Source organism: Cydia splendana, chromosome 11 (assembly GCF_910591565.1).
Source record: "Cydia splendana chromosome 11, ilCydSple1.2, whole genome shotgun sequence".
NCBI lineage: Eukaryota > Metazoa > Arthropoda > Insecta > Lepidoptera > Tortricidae > Cydia > Cydia splendana.
This window is the reverse complement of record NC_085970.1, coordinates 323214-342570: the sequence shown is the minus strand read 5'-3', so window position 1 is coordinate 342570 and position 19357 is coordinate 323214. Positions and strand designations below refer to the sequence as shown.

Genomic DNA, 19357 nt, shown 5'->3' with positions numbered 1-19357 from the left:
GTACTGTCAACTTCCGTGATAAAATGATGTGACTGATTTCCATACTAAAAGTAAAAATTTACAACTGTCTATCATATTGCGTTTTTATATCGAAAAATTTCCGCGCTCGCTTCGCTCGCGTTTCTATTACTTTCTAAGCTATGATAAAGGTGACATTCGGGTGGCGACGGCAACAGCATTAGGTACTCTGTTGCAACATTACTGCTGCGGCACTGTCAATTTTCGTGATAAAATGATGTGACTGATTTCCATTCTCAGCTGTAACGCGGCAATGAACTTCTCTCAATTTACCAAAAAATCAATGTAATCTTGATGACCCGAGGGAGAGAGGGCACCTAGAAATCCTTAGGGCATCAACATATCTTAATCCGGCACTGATTGTTAAAAATTGTGTAATATACGGAACCCTTGGAACGCGAGTCCGACTCGCACTTGGCCGGTTTTTATTTTTTATTCTTTATTAGATTCGTTTTAGTTGTGAAAATTATAAGTTTTTGGCAAAAATTTCATTTTTGGTACAAGCTTTTATCGCTGACTGTACTCTTCTTACGACAGACAACTAATACTCATCGAGACAATTCTAAAAACCCCTAACACAATTAGGTTGCGTTGTTTCATCACGGAGTTCCTATGGCCACCTCCTGTCTCCATCATCAGATCAGTTCGACAGTACCATATTATTGTATTGTCATCAGAACTACATACAACTGCCAATTTTAATGACGCTACGATCCTTGGAAAATGGTTAAATTAGTTACCTTAGATTCCATTACATGTTAGTTACATACAGGTCGAGAGTTCCTATGGCCACCTCCTGTCTCCATCATCAGATCTGTTCGACAGTACTATATTATTGTATTGTCATCAGAACTACATACAGCTGCCAATTTTCATGACGCTACGATCCTTGGAAGATGGTTAAATTAGTTACCTTAGATTCCATTACATAGTTACATACAGGTCGAGAGTTCCTATGGCCACCTCCTGTCTCCATCATCAGATCAGTTCGACAGTACTATATTATTGTATTGTCATCAGAACTCCACAGCATCAGAAATTCCATTACATAGTTAGTTACATACAGGTCGACCTAATAAAAGCTTGTTAAAAATAACATCATTTCATAGAACGAGCGAGCGAAGCGAACGAAGTTCTTACATTCGACTTGGGACACGCGGCTGGCTAGGGGCATGTCCGGGCATTTCGATGTTTTTAAGCTGAACTATCAGAGGATAGTTTGATACTCAAGAACTTAAGTAAATTTGTTCTAATTAAAATGTAATTGGGTAAACGTGTAGTTGAGGGCATTCTATTTTAGTCATTAAATTATGAGCAGGCTCGATCAAGGGCGGGTTATTGAGCTAGAAGAGCTTAGAAAGCTAAAAAGCTATTTGTGAGGGGTCTTGCTATTCTGGTCATCTTTTTGCAAGAAAGTATGGTCGAGTTTGGTATCAAATTAAAGTGCTCGGCTTGCACTTTTATAATATCGTTTTTAAATTTACCATTTTGAAATAATTAGCAAGATAAAAATAACATAATCTAAGTATTTGACATTTGACAGGAAATATTTTGGCTTACTACAGATACAGTATCAGTTAAGGGCTCTACAGACCTTGTAATATATCCACGCCATTTTTGATCCATTGCCGCCTATAGTGGGACATAAAATAGTAGAAATAAAATAAAATGGAACTCTAAAATTTCCATGCTATAGTCGGTCAAACAAGTTTGTCAGTAGAAAAGGGCGCGATATTCAAATTTTCTATGGGACGATAACCCTTCGCACCTACATTTTGTAGCCGCTTTTTTTTTCTACTGACGGAAATGGCTTGACAGACTATAAATTGTTGCCATGTGTAAGCATTTTACGTCAAAAATGTGACAGCTACCATAATAGAGGTACAATAATATAGAGAGGAAACGGGGGAGGGGCCAAATGACCGAACGAGATACAGTTATACAACTTTCAGTAGGAGTAGCAGAGAAAGCGGTACTATTGCTTGTCCTTGTCACAGTTTCACTTTTTGTTTGTTCCCCACCATAATTTTAGTAGGGTTTATGGTGGGCAACAAATAACCCGACCGACCGTTTTGTCAAAACCCAGTTCTGATGATGGGATCCATGAGGAATCGAGGGATCTCCTCAAATCTTAAAGGCATACATTATAGTGATTTATGTGTTTTATCAACAAATCAAGCATATACATTCAAAAAAGTGACATTTGATGAAGTGGAACTGCTGATGATGATCAGAACGGAACTCTTCAACGAAGCATAGTTCACGTTTGGCGATTTGTCCTCTTCGTTATGTTTGTTAAGCAAGTTAAGTTTTTAAGCCACATTTTTGTCAAGCTCGAGTTCTGATGATGGGATCCACGAGGAATCGAGGGAACTCCTCCTCACAGAACCGAAATGAGCAACAGAGCCTTACAAAAACGAAATGCTACTAGAAAAGTGGTTTTGGTTAGGTTCGAACTGTAATCCACACAGAACCGAACTGCTATCAGAGAAGTGGGTTCGTGAGGCTAAAACTGCGACCCTTACAGGAACGAAATGCTACCTACTAGAAAAGTGGGTGGTTTTGCCTCCTTTTCTACATAGTGCACCATCTATGTACAATAATATTTCACCGGCCCGCATAGAAGTCCGTTTTTTTTCCTGAACATTATTGTCTACTATTTTATGTCGAACTATACGAGTAAGTAGGTGCAACAAAGTCAATCGCTCTATATAATTTTTGGCAAACCGCGAGTTCTCAGTTCGGGGCGAACTGCTAGTTTATTTAATTTCCTGTAGCGTAACGAATATTGTACGCATGTGCGTTATGTTACATGACAGTGTTTTACACGGCGTTATCACCGGAAAGATCTCACTGCACGCATCGCCTGCGGTGCGTTCATTGCGTTTTGTGAACTTGGCTATTTACAAAACTCTTCAGGGCTACGATTAGGGTGACTACTGTAACCAACGAACTACATAACTATAGCCGGCCATGGACGACAATACTGCTGTGGCCGGGTGTGTTGCTTTATGAACATCGAACCGTCGCACGCGCCGCGCCGCCCGCGTATGCAAATGCGGCGTTAATCATATTCAAATAACTGACGAACTGCAATCTTATCGCTCTACGGGTTAACATAATGGGTTTATTAGACACAGCCTACGGTTTAGCTTTACAGGTTTACACTTAAACGCGACATTAAATGTTACTCTTGAGCAAGCAGAGACGTATTTAAAAAAATATGGGCTTGCATTTAGGACTTCCTATTATGCACCCTAAGATGTACAGGCAGGATCAAAAGTAACGAATCAGACTACGCGTCAAAAGGATCTACCATTCTCTAATAAGTCTAATAGCTAAACAAAAAGATAATAGGTAAATATATATCTAAATACCCGTGTGTAGAAGAATTTGACCGTAACAGGTACTTTAGAAGTTTTAGAACGCAAACTGAAGAGAAATATCTCTATTTGGAAAAGAATTCCATGATCGCAGATAGGATATGGTAGGTGCTTTTGGAGAGCTAATTACTTTTGTTTCATCCGATTAATTGATGCTGACTGTACGAGGCTTAAGCGACGAGATAGCTTAATTTGGTGAAAGGTAACATTTTATTTCTAATTTTCAAACTACTACGGGCAAAGCAGTAGGTCTTTTTGATAAAAGGCCCGGTAGTATCTAATAGTAGTACATATGAAACTTTTAGCATAGATATCGGACAGGTAGCATCATAGCATGCGATGCGGGTATACGCGGCGCGTGCAAACTTCTGTTTGGCTTCCGAGCAACAGCTGGCAACGCCTTATTGAGTTATTGCCATGGCAATGTCTTTAACAAAGTTTCCCGTCGATACTCCGATACGATACGATTCAATGTAGGCTTGACATGAAACCAACTTTATGGATAATAAGGTTATCAGGCTGAGTTCAAGCTACATACATATAATATAACCCAATTGCAATTTGAAAAGCTTTTACATATTTTCACTTTAAGGAAATACGGGCTATGGTACTGATCATTACGAAGTCTACACACAGATGTATTACCTGCCTGAGTTTTGAAATGTATGCCCCTCTTACCTACATATGATTAAGTTTAATTCATATTTATGCGTTTTTCAAAGGTTTTTCATAAGTTCTATTGTAGCGCCATAACCATAACGTCAAAATGAGGTCAATTCGAGTTAGTCTTTATGGCCCAGGTTACTTTTAACATAGGCAATACTTTAAACGACTTGCAAAAATGGGGACAATTCGACAAAAATCCTTAGAAGTCCATTATTGTGATTCTCCGGTTTATTTACAATATTAACATTTTATACTGTATGTGTACCTTTAAAACATGATTTTTATGTCTAAATTTGAACATGATAGAATATAATAGAATAGAATAGAAAATAATTTATTTGAAACAACACAATCTTAAAATGAATACAGACAATCATGTAACATAGGTTATATAATTGGTTGTCCCAAAGAGGATACATGGAGGAGCATGTGTCGGAGCACTTAGTGCAACGACGCTGATTTTCAGTGGACCCTACTTGAACTTATAAAATAAGGAATAAAACAATGCGTAGAATAATAATGTCCTATAATATAATGGCCGGCATAAAAACAGAAATAGAATTCTTCCAAGAACAGGTACTTAGAATGGGAACAGAGATGAATGAACAGAATGAGGAATGTATTTGTATGCAACTTAAACTTTAAACGATAAATAAAGAGACATGAAGGGTTTGATTTGTCGCCATGTTGTGACAAGTTAACCCACAACAACGATGGCCACGGTCTCCCATGAGATGAAGAATTTGATTTATTTCCCGCACATGTGCAGCGAGAAGGCCGGCCGGTCGGATGATCTATGCCTAAATACGGCGCGTTGTGGACATTACCACCATCCGCGGCTAATTGGCAGTTCATAAATCTTATTGCAATCAGATAAGGTCGACCTATGGTCAGTCAAGAGTGTAGCTCTTAGTACCTACTCACCTACTTACGAGAAATATTCTTAAACAGGTTTACAGCTGCTATAAGTTCTTAACTAGTATAACTTGGTCTATAGGTCCTGACAAAGTTCAGCCATAGATTCCAGTTCTTTTGTTTTGACGATCCTGGGTGGCATAATCTTTCAATATTTACGATTTCAAATGAGGGATTTACGCTTGTATGAGTTGTATGTTTTCGATGATATCTTCGTAAGTTCGTATTATCAACAATGGAAACGATTGTATCCGATTAAGTATTAACAGCGCAGCGGGTAGATTTAATCTTTAATTATTCACGTTGTATTTAGTTGATGGGCGGTACCTACCATAGACATAGATATTATTTTTAAAATTATTGCTTTATTACAATGATATAAAGGTGCAAAGTTTATCTATATCTTATACGTCTGCTATACTTATACTGTATAATTCATAGATCGTATAAATGTTCAGTTCCTACCTGTGATACCTTTCAAAACTGATGGATGTTTTAAACTTATTACGCGTAGAACAACAGTGTTTACTGACATTAATCCTGCTATAAATGGATCGACTGTGGGCAAACACACCCTGTATGAGTGTGGAGTTTAAATTTAAACAAGGGATTTTGAGATGACTTATGTTATGAATAACATGTCTTATCGTACTCTGTCCAACGTAGTTTTATCTTAAGACGGGTGAATCATAGCAGCGGGATGAGTATATTCAGCTGTCGGTACCTGTAGCGTAGTACAATCCTAGTTAGAACAGGAGCCCGCCACAGACAGGAGGGTGCTCAAGCAGGTGATCCAGTGTTTAATAATAGGCAAAACCGGTAGGCATCCGGTTCTAAGTCTCCCGTCAGCTAACTTTTTCTCGCGACTTCTGAAATATGTCGCATCACAACGTGTATATATGTGAACGTTTCCGATACGCTTTTATTGAGCGATCAAGCAACTATATTCATTCAAGTACTTATAGCCAATGTAGCCATCTGTTCTGCTTAGTTTTTGTGATTTGCGATATTACGTCTGTTTCTTTCTTTATTCTATGCTTTAGCGCAGAGGTCTCCAAACTTTTTTATCTGAGGGCCATATTGCACCTCAGAAATTTTCGCGCGGGCCACCGTCGGTTTTTCCGCCGGGGGAGGGTGTCTGGTTGCTGCTATTAGGAACAGTTCCACTCTCAATTAATGCTGAACCCCTGGAACCTGGCTCCCGCGAGCCGGACAGTGGGCACTCGCTTTGGGTGTCAGCGGGCCGAATTGGAACGCGTCGCGGGCCGAATTTGGCCCGCGGGCTGGGGTTTTGAGACCCCTGCTTTAGCGCAAAACAAGATTTTTAATAAAAGTGAGGTGTCATTAAGCGAATTTTTAAATCTTTCTTGAAAGTTTCGAGTATTTCGAGGCTACGATACAAAAATGCCCGGCTATTTCGAAAGTAGGTAAAACCCCTCTCGTAGTCTAGTAAAAGAGACTAAATTTGTGTATCTATTCTATTAGTCAAGGATATTCAGAGGGTGTTATCCAAGTTGTAGGCGAACAGTAACAGGAATAAGTACCTATTAACTTACCTACTTGTAATTTCAAATATAGTCATTCAGGAAGTTTCCAATAAGTATGCAAAGTAAAGGAAGTAGCCACATAACGTAACTAACTGCTTTATTCACAAACTATTCGTATGTAAAGCTGCTATTCACGGGCACCAGCCGTCGTACCTATTCAGGGACCAGTGAATAGAGCCCTTTATGAGGTAGTGGACTAAAGGTGGGTTTCCACCTATCCAATTTCTTTGTCCAATTTTATTGCGCCTCACATTTTGCTTTAATGAGTGAGACGCACTGACATTGGACAGGTGGAAAACCACCCTTACATACTTATTGAAACTAGTACAGTCAGTAGCAGAAGTGGCTAAGCAGCACACAGATTTATTCTCGTCAATAAGAGCACGTCACCCTAACCCTATCGTACGGTTTAGCTACTTTTTCTGCGCAACTCCTCCACGGTTCTATCGTACAGTACAGACTACAGACCTGCTAGATTGATGCAGTCATATACCTTGTTTACTTAAGGATTAAGATGTTTATTTCTCAAAAAGTACAGTCGCCCACACTGTTAACTGTACATCGGTGGACCTTATGCCTTTTGTAATACGGTCCACTGATGTATAGCCAGGAGTGTTGCTGTGTGTACCTACTTACTCTAACAGATATACTGCCTTCTGCTCTTGCACGACTCCGCTAGGGACCGTGAGTAGATACTAGAACTTAAACCTAGTTTAAAACTAAAATACTAGCTGCTAACAGTTTTCACTTTCTAAGAAAGGTGAAGGACACGAAGTCATGGCTACTCTTAGTTTTAATTTTACCCAATTTCTAAACGGCTCAAGGGCGATCGATTCAGCCACTAATCAGCAGTTAGCTGAATAATTTATTACGAGGGCCATTGTGTTGTGAAATAAGGAGTCTGTTAGTATAATATTGTACTCGTTTGCATAGGCGTGAATTTGCAAGGAACGTCGTTGCGGCCCACACTGAGCAAAACGGACCATAGGGCATTGCACGATCATACCATTTTGAATTGAGAATCCTATGGTCCCTAACAGCTGGTCACATTCACATATCGCGCAACCTTCCGAATTTCCGAACCGGGAATCGGAAACTACACTCGGCGCGCATCAAAGCGTGAACTTCAACAAACATAAACATGATCGCGTGCCTTTTCAGAACATTGCAATGATAACTCGCATTGTTTGAGTCTGCGCAAGTCATAAACAAAGTCCTCAGACTTTCCTCACCTCATCGTGGCCCTCATTCTTCTCGCGGTTGGACAGCGGCCGGCACCGCACCACCACCTTCACACACTCGTTTAGAGCCGTCCTCGGCCGCGCTGACGCTGACTTCTCCATCGCACCCTCGCAACAAAGCGACGCAGTCACCGGTATCGATCCATCCAGGGTGTACCCCACATCACCCGTTTCTGCCACTACACATAAACTGATCACGATTTTTGTACAAAGTAAAATAAATTAACACGTAATAAAAAAGGAACAGGTTAATAAATAATTAGAAACGTAATAAAAATAAATATATCGTAAATTTTTATCGGGAAAAATTGCACTATACCGCCACCAGCGGCTTTTATCAATCAACTGATTTACTTCTTTCAAGTTTGACGTAAGGCAAATGTTGCTATAAGAAAATCTAAACTGCCTGTACTTGCAACATAGTTTTATGTCGATAAATCGGATTCTTTATATACTTAAAAATTAAGTACTGCAAAAACGACAAAGTGTTTCCTTTTCGCAACTGAAAATAAATTTATATTCGCTTACTTTATTAATAAACTGGGCAAAGCATGAGCAAAGTTTTTTTACTGTGGCAATTTAAGGCACAGTTGCGTTTGGTTCTTAGTCTACAAAATTTATTAATAAGAAGTTTAAGCTTTAAGTTTTCCATTCTCTTAGAATAATATTTGATAATTTTACTTAAAATTTATTCTGGTCACGCTATTGGTAAATTGTGCTCTAGATAGGAAAACTCAATATAGAAAAGAATCTTGTTTTGCAACGAAACGCTACTATCACTATCAATTTGACGTTTAAGACTTGACTGCTCTTAGTTGTTGAGTTTCTGAGTAGATTTATGTTTTCGTAAATAAAACACGAACATAAAAATTCCGAAGTTCATTGTGTAAATGCTATAATGTCTACGAGCTTAACAATCAACTTAAAAAGACCCAGCAAAGTATATCATGAGGGGGTAAGAACAATAAATTCTCATTAACAACATCCACAAGTCTTGATATTGTTTACACCCCCTTATTTAGTTAAGTTTATGTATATTTTATATTAACTAAATATAACCCTTGTACAGTCGGTTGTATTATAATTATGCAACTACATACACTAAGAAATCTAAGAATGCAGTCCGTAAAAATCATGTCCACGTAAACTAGCGCAACTTTTTCTTCTCGTGTCGAAGTTCCTTTTTTGTCAACAAGGAATGCCCAATAGGCATTGCAGCGGTATTGATAGCTCTGGCTGTCGCGGCCCTCTGATCCAGCTCCGAAAAATGATCCGGGCATGCGGGGCACTCTAGTAGTGCAGCTTAGGTTCGTCATATCCCATTTTGGTTTTGTTTATAGGCAGTGATTATGTTTTGTTTATAGGAAGTGATCGCAGGCGTGGTGGTGGTGGAGAGCCCGGGTGACACGCGGCACGAGGGCCTCACGCTCGTGGCCGAGGGTGCGGTGAATCTGCAGCTGAGCTCCAAGAATATTGGCCTGTTTTCCAATACCTTGAAGGTATGTCTATGATTTACACATGTGTTATAAGGCATACAGCCCACTAGTTGGTAAAAGTGGTTTGACATTGCTGACAACTTCAACATAGTAGTAGTGTTTTTATAGGATTGGCTATAGAGCTAGAGCCTCTAATAATTATGCTTCAATATGTAAATTCTATATGCAAAAGGCTTTTACTTATGTTATTATATGTATTGATTTACTACCATCTATTTTAAAAACCTGTATGTTTATTATACTAGCGACCCGCCCTAGCTTCCTTCCTAAACCTTCCTCAAGAATCACTCTATTGATATGTGAAAACCACATGAAAATCCATTCAGTAGTTTTTGAGTTTATCGTGAACATACAAACAGACCGACATGGCGGGGGACTTTGTTTTATAAGGTGTAGTGATAGTCCTTTTCTGATGATCAAACAGGGTTATTCCTCAACCCTTAATCAAGGTTTTTACTAATCCTACAGTGCATATATTCTTAATAATATATTTTTTTCAGCCAATCAACCTGTTAAACACCTCAGTGGAGTTGGCGCCTCCAGGCAAGATCCCGGGCGGTGTAACCGAAATCCCCTTTGAGATCCCGCTGCGCGCGCGGCAGGCCACGTCCCCAGGGTACCCGGGGCTGCTCGAGACCTACCATGGGGTGTTTGTCAATATTATGTACACACTCAAGTGTGGGATGAAGAGGTCTTTCCTGAATAAGCCATTGAATGCGACTTGCCAGTTCTTTGTGCAACATAGACATGTAAGTGTGGCTGTTATTGTCTAATTTAATCTGATCAAGTGATCACTTAAGCACTTAAGTTTGTAACCAGAAAAAACTACAGTTCTTTAGACAATAACTTCGATTTTTGCTATGGCTCCTATAAGTAGGAGTGATAAATTTGGTGAAGTAACAGTTTTTCATAACTTTAAGAGCTTGATGCATTCTAGGTTTTCTAGGTGCATGGGGTGCACTTTCTAATGTTTGGATTAGTACCAGGGACCGGCCCGCTATCCCTTATAGAGGGTTTTGCATAAGGCTTAACTCACCATACCCTTTGCCAGACGAAACCCTTTCATTTTGCTTTTAAAGCCCTTATATAGCGCTAGCCCATTTGAGTAATTGGTAGCCCAATACCCTTACAAAACCCTTATCATCCGCTGCGCATATGGCTTATAAGGGTCACCCTTATAAGGGCTTCCCTTTAGCATATAAACGTGCTAATTTAAATCGTCTGGCTTCTTCATAAAGCACACATTACTTCGAATCCGAGCGATCGTCGGCGGCGGCGTTCGTTTCATGTTTGCGCGCTTCCAACTTCCAAATGATGGAATTTAGTAATCCTGTCTCTTTCACGCAAGGCTGAACTACGACAATACTAAAGGGAAAGCTTTATAAAAAGCGCTTAATGATAAGGGTAACCCTTAATAAGGGATTGCAAGGCGTATAGGCTAGCAGTAAGCAATTGCAAAGGGCTAGCCTTATGTTTGGCTAAGCTTTTCGGTAAGGGCTAGCCGAATTAATGGGCTTGCAGTTCAAATGGGAAAGCCTTTACAATGTGTTAGCCTTGTTTAAGGGACGCCCATTGAAAGGCTTTTATCGCGGAAAGCGTTGTCCGGTCCCTGATTAGTACAGACAAAAAGACTAGGGATCTCTATCTTTTTCCAACATAGACGGCAAAACTATGTTATGTGCCATTATAATAAGTATTTGTTTGCAGCAAGAGCCACCAGTACTGAAGCCAGTGCGCTGCGAGATCACACCGGCCTCCGTCCGAGCCGGCGGCGGCGCGCGCGCCGCCATGCCCGCCTTCACCATCTACGCCGAGATAGACTCCACTGTCTGCCCGCTCGACAAGCCTCTCACCGGCAAGGTACACTCTACTACAACATCCACTACAAGAAACTAAAGCCAGTTCACCGCGAAATCATTTTTTATTGCTGTTAACTGAGTAAAGACTCAGCAAAACAAAATTAATATTTTTGTCCCATTTTAATTTACTTTTATTTATAAACCAACATAAATGACAGACTGAGAGGACACACTCTGAAACTGACACGGACGCAGAGTAGTAGCAACCCCAGACGACACTTCCTGTCTAACCGTGTAGTGAAAGTGTGGAACAGTTTACCCGAGTCAGTGATCAGTGCACTTTCGATAAACTCTTTTAAAAACAAACTCGATGAACACTTTCGTAGACTACAAAACACAAGTGGTCATTGATGTGCACGTATCAGCTTTAAGCTGCCTGTGCATTCACATATAATAATAAAACCAAAAATCCTGCCAGTTTCAGCACCTCAGCACCTTAGCTGTTTTGCTAAGTGTACTGTTATTTACTTATTCTGTTATGTTGTTGTAGATTCGCGTGGACGAGTGCTCTGTGCCGATCAAGTCCATAGAGCTGCAGCTAGTACGAGTTGAGACCTGCGGAGATTCTGAAGGGTTTTCGAGGGATGGTAGGAATAAAAAACATAAAAATTAGGACCTCACCTATACATACAATTCGACCTTTATATTTTGAATCCTATCAAAGCAGAAGTATTTTATAAACCACATAGGTTAAGATAAGACTAGATGCACATGTCAGATATCTCATCCGATTCCCAAATAATATTGCTGTATTATGTGGTAGATCTCCCCACCTTTCAGGTGATCCGATTTGAGAAGTGCATTAGGGTAAGACCTGTGGACCTGTGACGTATGTAACCAGATTGTTGAGAATTACACTTGTCGTGAAAGTGTGTAAGGTTTTATTTTGAATGAATTTGTTTCAAACTAGACACAGTGTTAAGATTTTTGTTTTGTTTATGTGCAGCAACGGAGATCCAGAACATCCAAGTAGGAGAGGGTGACGTAGCGCGAGCGAGGGACATCCCTCTCTACATGGTGCTGCCGAGACTCTTCACTGCACCCACAACCGCAACCGTGCACTTCAAAATCGGTGCGTTCTAACTGTGTGTAGACACCCTTATTGCCGTAGTATTTTTCTTGGTTAGTTATTGCATATTTTTCCGTGTTTCAGAATTTGAATTGAACATCGCCGTGATTTTTGAAGATGATTATTTGGTGACAGAAAATTTTCCTATACTGCTGCTGCGAAGTAGATAGCGAAATAGAGAGCGACGTGGGGATCATAAATCATATTTAAGAGCGTTTATTTACATACAACGAAGTATTTACATTTTCTAATATTAATGTTAAGTCTTATCTTTATTAATTTATTTTAAGTTCATATAAGGTAATGTGAAGAAAATATTCTATAAATAAAGACTGTGGCATTATATGTTCGTTTTGTAGTCCATTGTGGGAGGGATTAGAAAAAAAAAGTTTGACATTGACAGATGGATGACAATTACTGGTAGCTTGGGTTGAAAAGTCGAAAAGTAAACAAATAAAGCGTAATTCATTGTTTTTAGTGTTTTATTGATTATAATCAGTACCTAATTAGGTAGTCCTATAAACATGCTAGCTGGCGTTGTAAACTAAAAGCTAATTTTACAAGCGATCACAGTCATGTATCACCCTAATCAACAGTTCATGAATGGATACACTTATCCCCAATTTTTCGGTATTCCAACCGAAACTGTGTCATGTATGCAACAAAACAGACCAAGAGCGTCATCTTCAAGTTCTGACGATGCGTCGGATCCGCCAGCAGCGAAGGCGAAGCGTGAAAAAGCGGTCAAAAAGAAGGCGAGTGGTGATGGAGAAGGAAAGAAGAAATTGGACACGTCAGGGTTTTCAATAGAGGAGCGCATAGTGGCTGCGGCCTGGGTGCACGAGCGCTACCACACGCGCACCTCCATGGGACAGGTTGGTTATTCATTTATTGTTATTGATTACAATTAAGTTTATGTGCAACAACAGTTAAATAAATAAACGCTCTCTTAATTAATTAAGCTTCAGCATAATGTGTAGGTTACTGACGAGCTAATTGACCGAAGCGAAGCGAAGGTCTACGTTTTGACTCGGGCATTTTGCTTTCGTATGTCCGGATGTTCTCCTCTACAGGTCGCAATTCTTAACCGATTCTCGTGAAATTTTGTGACCGAATTTTATGACTAAATAATTTTTTTTTGTCAATCCGGTTTTTGGAAATTTTTAAAAATGGCGGAGTCGTGATACCTGGCGCCTAAACAAATAGTCGTATCGATATCATAAGACTTTTTTCTTTTTGAAACATGTTTACAGAGTTAATAGCAAAAAATGCAGAAAAAAATTATCGCTGGTTTAGGCGGTATTTAGATATTTAATTTTAACTAATTTTAATTTGAGAAGGAGTAGCTAAATTTCGTCAACCCATCTAAGAACTATTTGGCTCAGTTTGTAAACGTTCGCTTTTTCTGTTTGCACAGAGGGTCTGGGTTCGATCCCTAATAATTGTATGCTGGGATATTATAACTTTTTGTATTTTTTTACACATACATTTCGTATTGTTTTTCTTTAATTTACTATACACCGTGTTTTTATTGAATTTCGTTAACTTCGGGGTATAGTTAAGTATGTTTATAAGAACTAAATGGCATAGTTAATTTTCAAAAAAAAAATTTTTTTTTGTTTTCTTTTTTGTTTTTTTTTTGTTTAAAAAGTAATTAAATGTAGCATATAGCTTTGTTGTAACACGGGCATTACATTTAACTCAACCAAACAATTGAAATCTGTGACATATCAATGTCATTTCGTACATCAATCGACCGAGATTGTACTTAAGTTTAGTAGCAAATGTATGAACTCATTCTAAACACTAATCAATATGTAAGCCGGCCCTAAGGCAAGTGTACACGCTTGTAGAGGCCTTATAGTAAAAAAATAAATTATGGATTATCTCCGAAATGGACTTAATTAGAACATCGGTGTCTTTGAGAAAGTAACTTGATTTAAGCTCAGGAATGCACCCTTGAAATTAACGGAAATCAAAAAAAACACGGTGTATTTAAAGCTCTTAGCACCATGTTATTTCAAGCTCTGCTCGCGAGGTCTACAGCTCACAGAGCCACTAGTATTTAATTAGAGATATACAGTAAATCTGCATATAAAGATTCTCAAAGGACTAGACGAAAAACGCGCATATTAACCATGATAAAACAAATCGCAGGGACCAATATAAAATAGTATATTATGGCAGAAGTTGTAATGAATGTGATCATATTAAGGGTTTTACTGTTTTTGTATGCCGTAGTTGGTGGTGGTATTTAAAAACAACTGAGTTGTTTTCATCCGTTGTTCACTGTTTTTTGCCTTCATTAATCCTCACTCACAGACTCACTTCATGCATACTGTTTTAATTTTTGGATATATTTCGATGAAATAAATTTTATTTTATAATCATTTATTACATTATAATAAAAAAGATATTGTTTAATTTAAAATAACAGCCAATGGTAACTGTCATTTCAGATAAAGCAGCAGTTTGAGCTGCGTTTCGGGCGGCCGGCACCAGCGAAGAACACCCTGGTAGTGTGGGAGCGCAAACTCTTTGCTTGCGGCTCCATCCATGATGCGCCGCGTGCTGGCCGACCCGCCAAGAGGTAAGTGTTGGCGAAGGTTCAGTTACTTGCAAGTCTAGGCCTGTAAATAATTTATTTACTAAGTCACATTGGACAAATGAAATGTCATTTGCTGGCTCAAATTGTTGTTAATTTTTCGGTCCGGTCACCCCTATCAGGCCTCCGTCACACGCTCAAGGCCACGCGCTATATGCCTACCGCTCGTCGTATCGTCGACGATACAACCGACAGAGGGCCGCCGAACGCCCGCCTGAACGCTCGCACCGCACGTTTCCCGCGCTTACGCTTCGAAATGCCAAAACCACGTAATTATTGTGCAGTAAATGGGTGTAAAAGTCAAAAAACAAAGGAAAAAGCCTATAATAAAGATTCATCTTTTTATGGCGGGCTGAAGGTCCCACCTGAAACGTTTAATAATTATATTGAAGGGTTAGAAAAAGTATTTTTAAATAATTTTGACGACGTAATAATTAACCGGCCGGTAGCACCGTATTACAAATTTTAAAAACCGTTGATTTTCCGTTGCTTTGCTCCTGAGTATTTATTAAAATTATTTACGCGATTTAGGATATTTACAACTATAAAATTTAATAACAGAGAATTCCGAGAAGGGAAAAAATTATAAATCATTAAGTATATAAAACTAAAACATATTTGATTGACTAATAAAAAATATGGTTGATCCGCAACATTCGTTTTATTACAATAATCATCATAGGTAGATGCCTACAACCCTAGCGCATTCTTACGATGACGCGTTAGCACGTGACTCGCTCGGCGGGCAACACAGTCTCGACTCTTTGTGCGCGTACTTACGGTACATTTCTTCTTGTCCTGAGCAGCAGGTATTATTATTAAGGTTTTGTAGGCTATTATAGCGTAGGTATTTTCGCTTTTCTTTGGGAATGAAGTATCTGTTACGTAGTAACTATTTATTAATCTGTGCCCCTATGACTAACTAGGGAACCTGATTTTAACCATCCTCCCAATGGTAATAAAAAATAAAACGTGTACGTTTGTTGTATTTTTATATTAGGTCAGCTTATTACCCCCGCAAAATACCAGTTTTACCCCCACGGGGGTAATTACCCCCAGGTTAGGAACCACAGCGGCTACTCACCCAGAAGCTCTTCTATTCTATTGTAATTTGTATTCTATCTTAGACTAATAAAAATTTGACACATATTGGTATAGGTTTGTAAGCAGCTAGGTCGTTAATTTAAAGTCCAGGGTGCCGTAGTTGTAAAGTTAGCACTTGCACCCACAGGAAGCTGGAGCCGAGCGAAGTGTCGGAGTCCCTGGCGACGTCGCCGGCGCTGTCCATGCGCGCGCGCGCCGCCGAGCTCAACGTGCCGCGCTCCACGCTGCGCGCGCTCATGCGCCATCTACCGGGCTCTCCCAAGCCGGGTAAGGCAATATCTATGTAATATTGATGCCAAGCCAGGCGTGGCTCACTCCGCGATTTCGTCGCTTTGCAACAGGTAGCTAAAAGTACATCCGTTCAACACCAATTTTGGTGGCTAGCCATAAGCCGCGCGTGGCGCTGTCGCCACCTAGCGGCCATATCTGTCCTGATCGTATTGTAGGGGGGAATGGTCATTTTTTGGATATTTTCTTAAATAACTTATAACCTATATATTTAAAAATTATAAAAAAAATATATTTGAAATCCTCAAAAAGAGCTCTTTCATTTGACATACAACACGAAATAGTTTGAAAAACTTTATTTTTTAATTTTCTCATTTACCGCCCATGACTGTGTAAAATTCATTTATTTACGTTACATGTCCGTCTTTGGGTCACTAATTTACATATGTGTACCAAATTTCAACTTAATTGGTTCAGTAGTTTCCGAGAAAATAGGCTATGACAGACGGACAGACAGACAGAAACACGAGTGATCCTATAAGGGTTCAGTTTTTTCCTTTTGAGGTACGGAACCCTAAAAATAGGATAAACTAACTTTTGGAAAACATTTACCAGCTGATGACTTTCAAACCCAAAAGAAAAACTAGGTATTTACCTTTTACCATAGTTCTTGGCAGGTTTTCTTAGGATGTTTTTTTCAGTTTACCTACTGGTAATATCAAATATTATTTCTTAAATGTAAAAATAAACTAGTAAAATTAAACTAGACAAGCTGGGCATAAAAAACAAAGCATACAATCTGCTATCTACATTTTTAGAGGGTAGCTCGCAAGTCGTAGAGGTACAAAGTCCAAATGAAAAATTTAGGTCTTCACCGGCTTGTGTCACCGTAGGAGTGCCCCAAGGCTCAGCCCTGGGAAATGTTCTCTTCCTAATTTTTGTCAACAACTTGCCTAGAGCTGTCACAGAAGGCCAAATAATACAATTTGCCGATGACACAAGTGTCGTGGTGACTGGCAAGACATACATTGAACTTGAGTTTAAGCTAAATCTAGTCATTGAACAGTTGCAAGCTTGGTTTAACTCAAACGGTCTCAAATTGAACACTGAGAAAACAAAATGCATCCTCTTCAGTGGTCGCACCGTCAACTACCCACAACTGACTTTGTGTGGAGACATCCAGGTTGTTAGGCTCGTAAGGTTCTTGGGTTTCCAACTTGATAACACGCTTTCATGGAAGCCTCACGTCGAGCTAGTATGCAACAAGTTGGCTACCTCTATATATGCACTGCGTGAGCTTAGCAGACTGGTGTCGCCAAAAACACTCCTGCAGGTGTATTATGCCTATATACATTCCATCATATCCTACGGCGTTATCCTTTGGGGTAACTCATTGGATAGTAAAAGAGTGCTAATTTTACAAAAAAAAGCTATTCGTATCGTAGCGGGTGTTCCCAGAAATACGTCTTGCCGAGATTTGTTTAAATCAAAAAGAATATTAACTGTATGTTCGATGTATATACACGATACAGTGATGAATGTGAAGCGAAACTTAAAAACATTCAAACGAGCCGATGAAGTCCACAATTATAACACACGAAACGCTCATCGCCTCACGAATATTCGTAAAAGGCTGGCCCTATGTACAAAAGATCCAAGGGTGATGGGACCATCCCTTTATGAAAAGTTACCTAAACGTGTGAAAGACATAGCCAGTGTGTCGGAATTTCAGTCCCAACTAAAGCAAATACTGCTAGGAAATACAATATATTGTATGGACGAATTCATGAGACCTTAAACTATGTATTGTTTGTTAGAATATCCCGTATTTAATAATGTACTTTTGACGATCATAATATTAATTCTTATATATTAACATAATAATTTATAATGCAATGTAATATTATGAAATAAATAAATATCATATCATATCATATACATATTAATCGCAGTTCTAAGTAACTCACCAGTACAAATCAGGTTTTCTAAGTCCCGATATAATCAGTGGCGTAGCGTGAACTAATCTATCCGTGGACGAAGTCGCATCAGCGAGGCCCTTTTCTCTCATAGTGCCCGAAAGGGCCTCGCGCGAGGCCCCTCTTGCGGCGCGAGGCCCGGCTTGGGCGACGGCCCACTTCGCCCACGCCTAGCTACGCCACTCGATATTCGGTTTGAAATATGTATGCTAGCGCTTGATATCTGTTTAACTCACCTCTTACACTAACAATAAACATCCAGATATGACTGTTTAAAAATAAATTGTAACCATAAATTGCTTTCCTTTCAGCGAAACCAAAGGCGCCACGTAAACGCGCCAAACCCGCTATACCAGCGCAGCCGCTCTTCTAGCCGTCTCTAGAAACAAGAAGTAAACCCTTTGAACGCTTTACGTCGTAAACAAAAACGTGACTCACACGCCAAGGTCACGGGCGCAAGCGAGCTAATGTAAACCTTACTTGAAAGTGTGAAGTACAGTGAAGGTTACTTTGACAGCGTAAAGATGTAGTGCATAATTATTATCTTCGTATTTTCACGGAAACCTACGAACGTGTCTCGCTATTTCAGTCGGTGGCGGTACAAAATGTACTGCGGTTGACTGAAGTAGGATGACAAATACGAACGTTTCCGAGAAAATACGAAGGAATAAAACTATGCACTACATTTGTACGCCTTAACATTTGTGTTCATGGTGCCGTGGGCACGACTAGTTACGACGCCTTAAAGGTTCTTGGCGTTCAAAATGTTAAAGGTCCGTTTATATCTACAGACATTGAGCGTGCCAGACACGTGCAGTGGCTCGCGTGGCAGATGAAATTATATTATTATATACCTTTGGTTAAAGATATTACTAATAAGATTAAAAATATTTAGAGTATTTGTCGCTTAGAATTTAGATTATCACTAGCGACCCGCCCCGGCTTCGCACGGGTTACACAAAACCAAAACAAATTATACATCTAAACCTTCCTCAGGAATCACTATCGAAAGTTGTAAACCGCATGAAAATCCGTTCAGTAGTTTTTAAGTTTATCGCGAACATACATATAGAAAAACAGACAAACACGGCGGGAGACTTTGTTTTATAAGGAGCAGCTAGTGATAAATGTCATAATAATACACTTTAGAAATAAAAGACATAATTTAAAACAATTATCTATATAATTATTGTAATATTTATCTAAATAAACACATTATATTGCTATTTTTATTTGACATCTCTTCGTCT

The 19357-nt window shown here is 39.3% G+C and overlaps 3 protein-coding genes across 5 annotated transcripts in view; 2 read left to right on the top strand and 1 right to left on the bottom strand.

Annotated features, from left to right (window-relative positions):
• LOC134794704 (kinesin-like protein Klp68D) overlaps positions 1-8120 on the bottom strand; it is a 55291-nt gene extending 47171 nt beyond the window's left edge. The window contains exon 1 of one of the 2 annotated variants that reach the window (XM_063766482.1): positions 7762-8120. In XM_063766482.1, the coding sequence (XP_063622552.1) occupies positions 7762-7872 (111 nt within the window). In that variant the 5' untranslated portion in view covers positions 7873-8120. The remainder of the gene's footprint in view (positions 1-7761) is intronic. The other variant, XM_063766483.1, reaches the window with a different exon arrangement.
• A 467-nt stretch (positions 8121-8587) lies between these two features.
• LOC134794684 (vacuolar protein sorting-associated protein 26C) lies at positions 8588-12477 on the top strand. Of its 2 annotated transcripts, XM_063766452.1 has the most exons (7): positions 8588-8725; positions 9135-9269; positions 9767-10015; positions 10974-11126; positions 11616-11712; positions 12072-12197; positions 12279-12476. In XM_063766452.1, exons 1-7 carry the CDS (start codon positions 8669-8671, stop codon positions 12362-12364), a joined length of 903 nt encoding a protein of 300 aa, XP_063622522.1. In that variant the 5' UTR covers positions 8588-8668; the 3' UTR covers positions 12365-12476. The 2 variants fall into 2 exon arrangements, with proteins under 2 accessions (XP_063622522.1, XP_063622523.1); XM_063766453.1 differs by lacking the exon at positions 12072-12197 and having other exon boundaries at positions 12279-12477.
• A 145-nt stretch (positions 12478-12622) lies between these two features.
• On the top strand, positions 12623-19339 carry LOC134794685 (uncharacterized). The gene is made up of 4 exons (XM_063766454.1): positions 12623-13069; positions 14654-14784; positions 16031-16170; positions 18419-19339. The coding sequence occupies exons 1-4, from the start codon at positions 12770-12772 to the stop codon at positions 18478-18480; spliced, it is 633 nt and encodes a 210-aa protein (XP_063622524.1). The 5' UTR covers positions 12623-12769; the 3' UTR covers positions 18481-19339.
• The last annotated feature ends 18 nt before the right edge of the window (positions 19340-19357 follow it).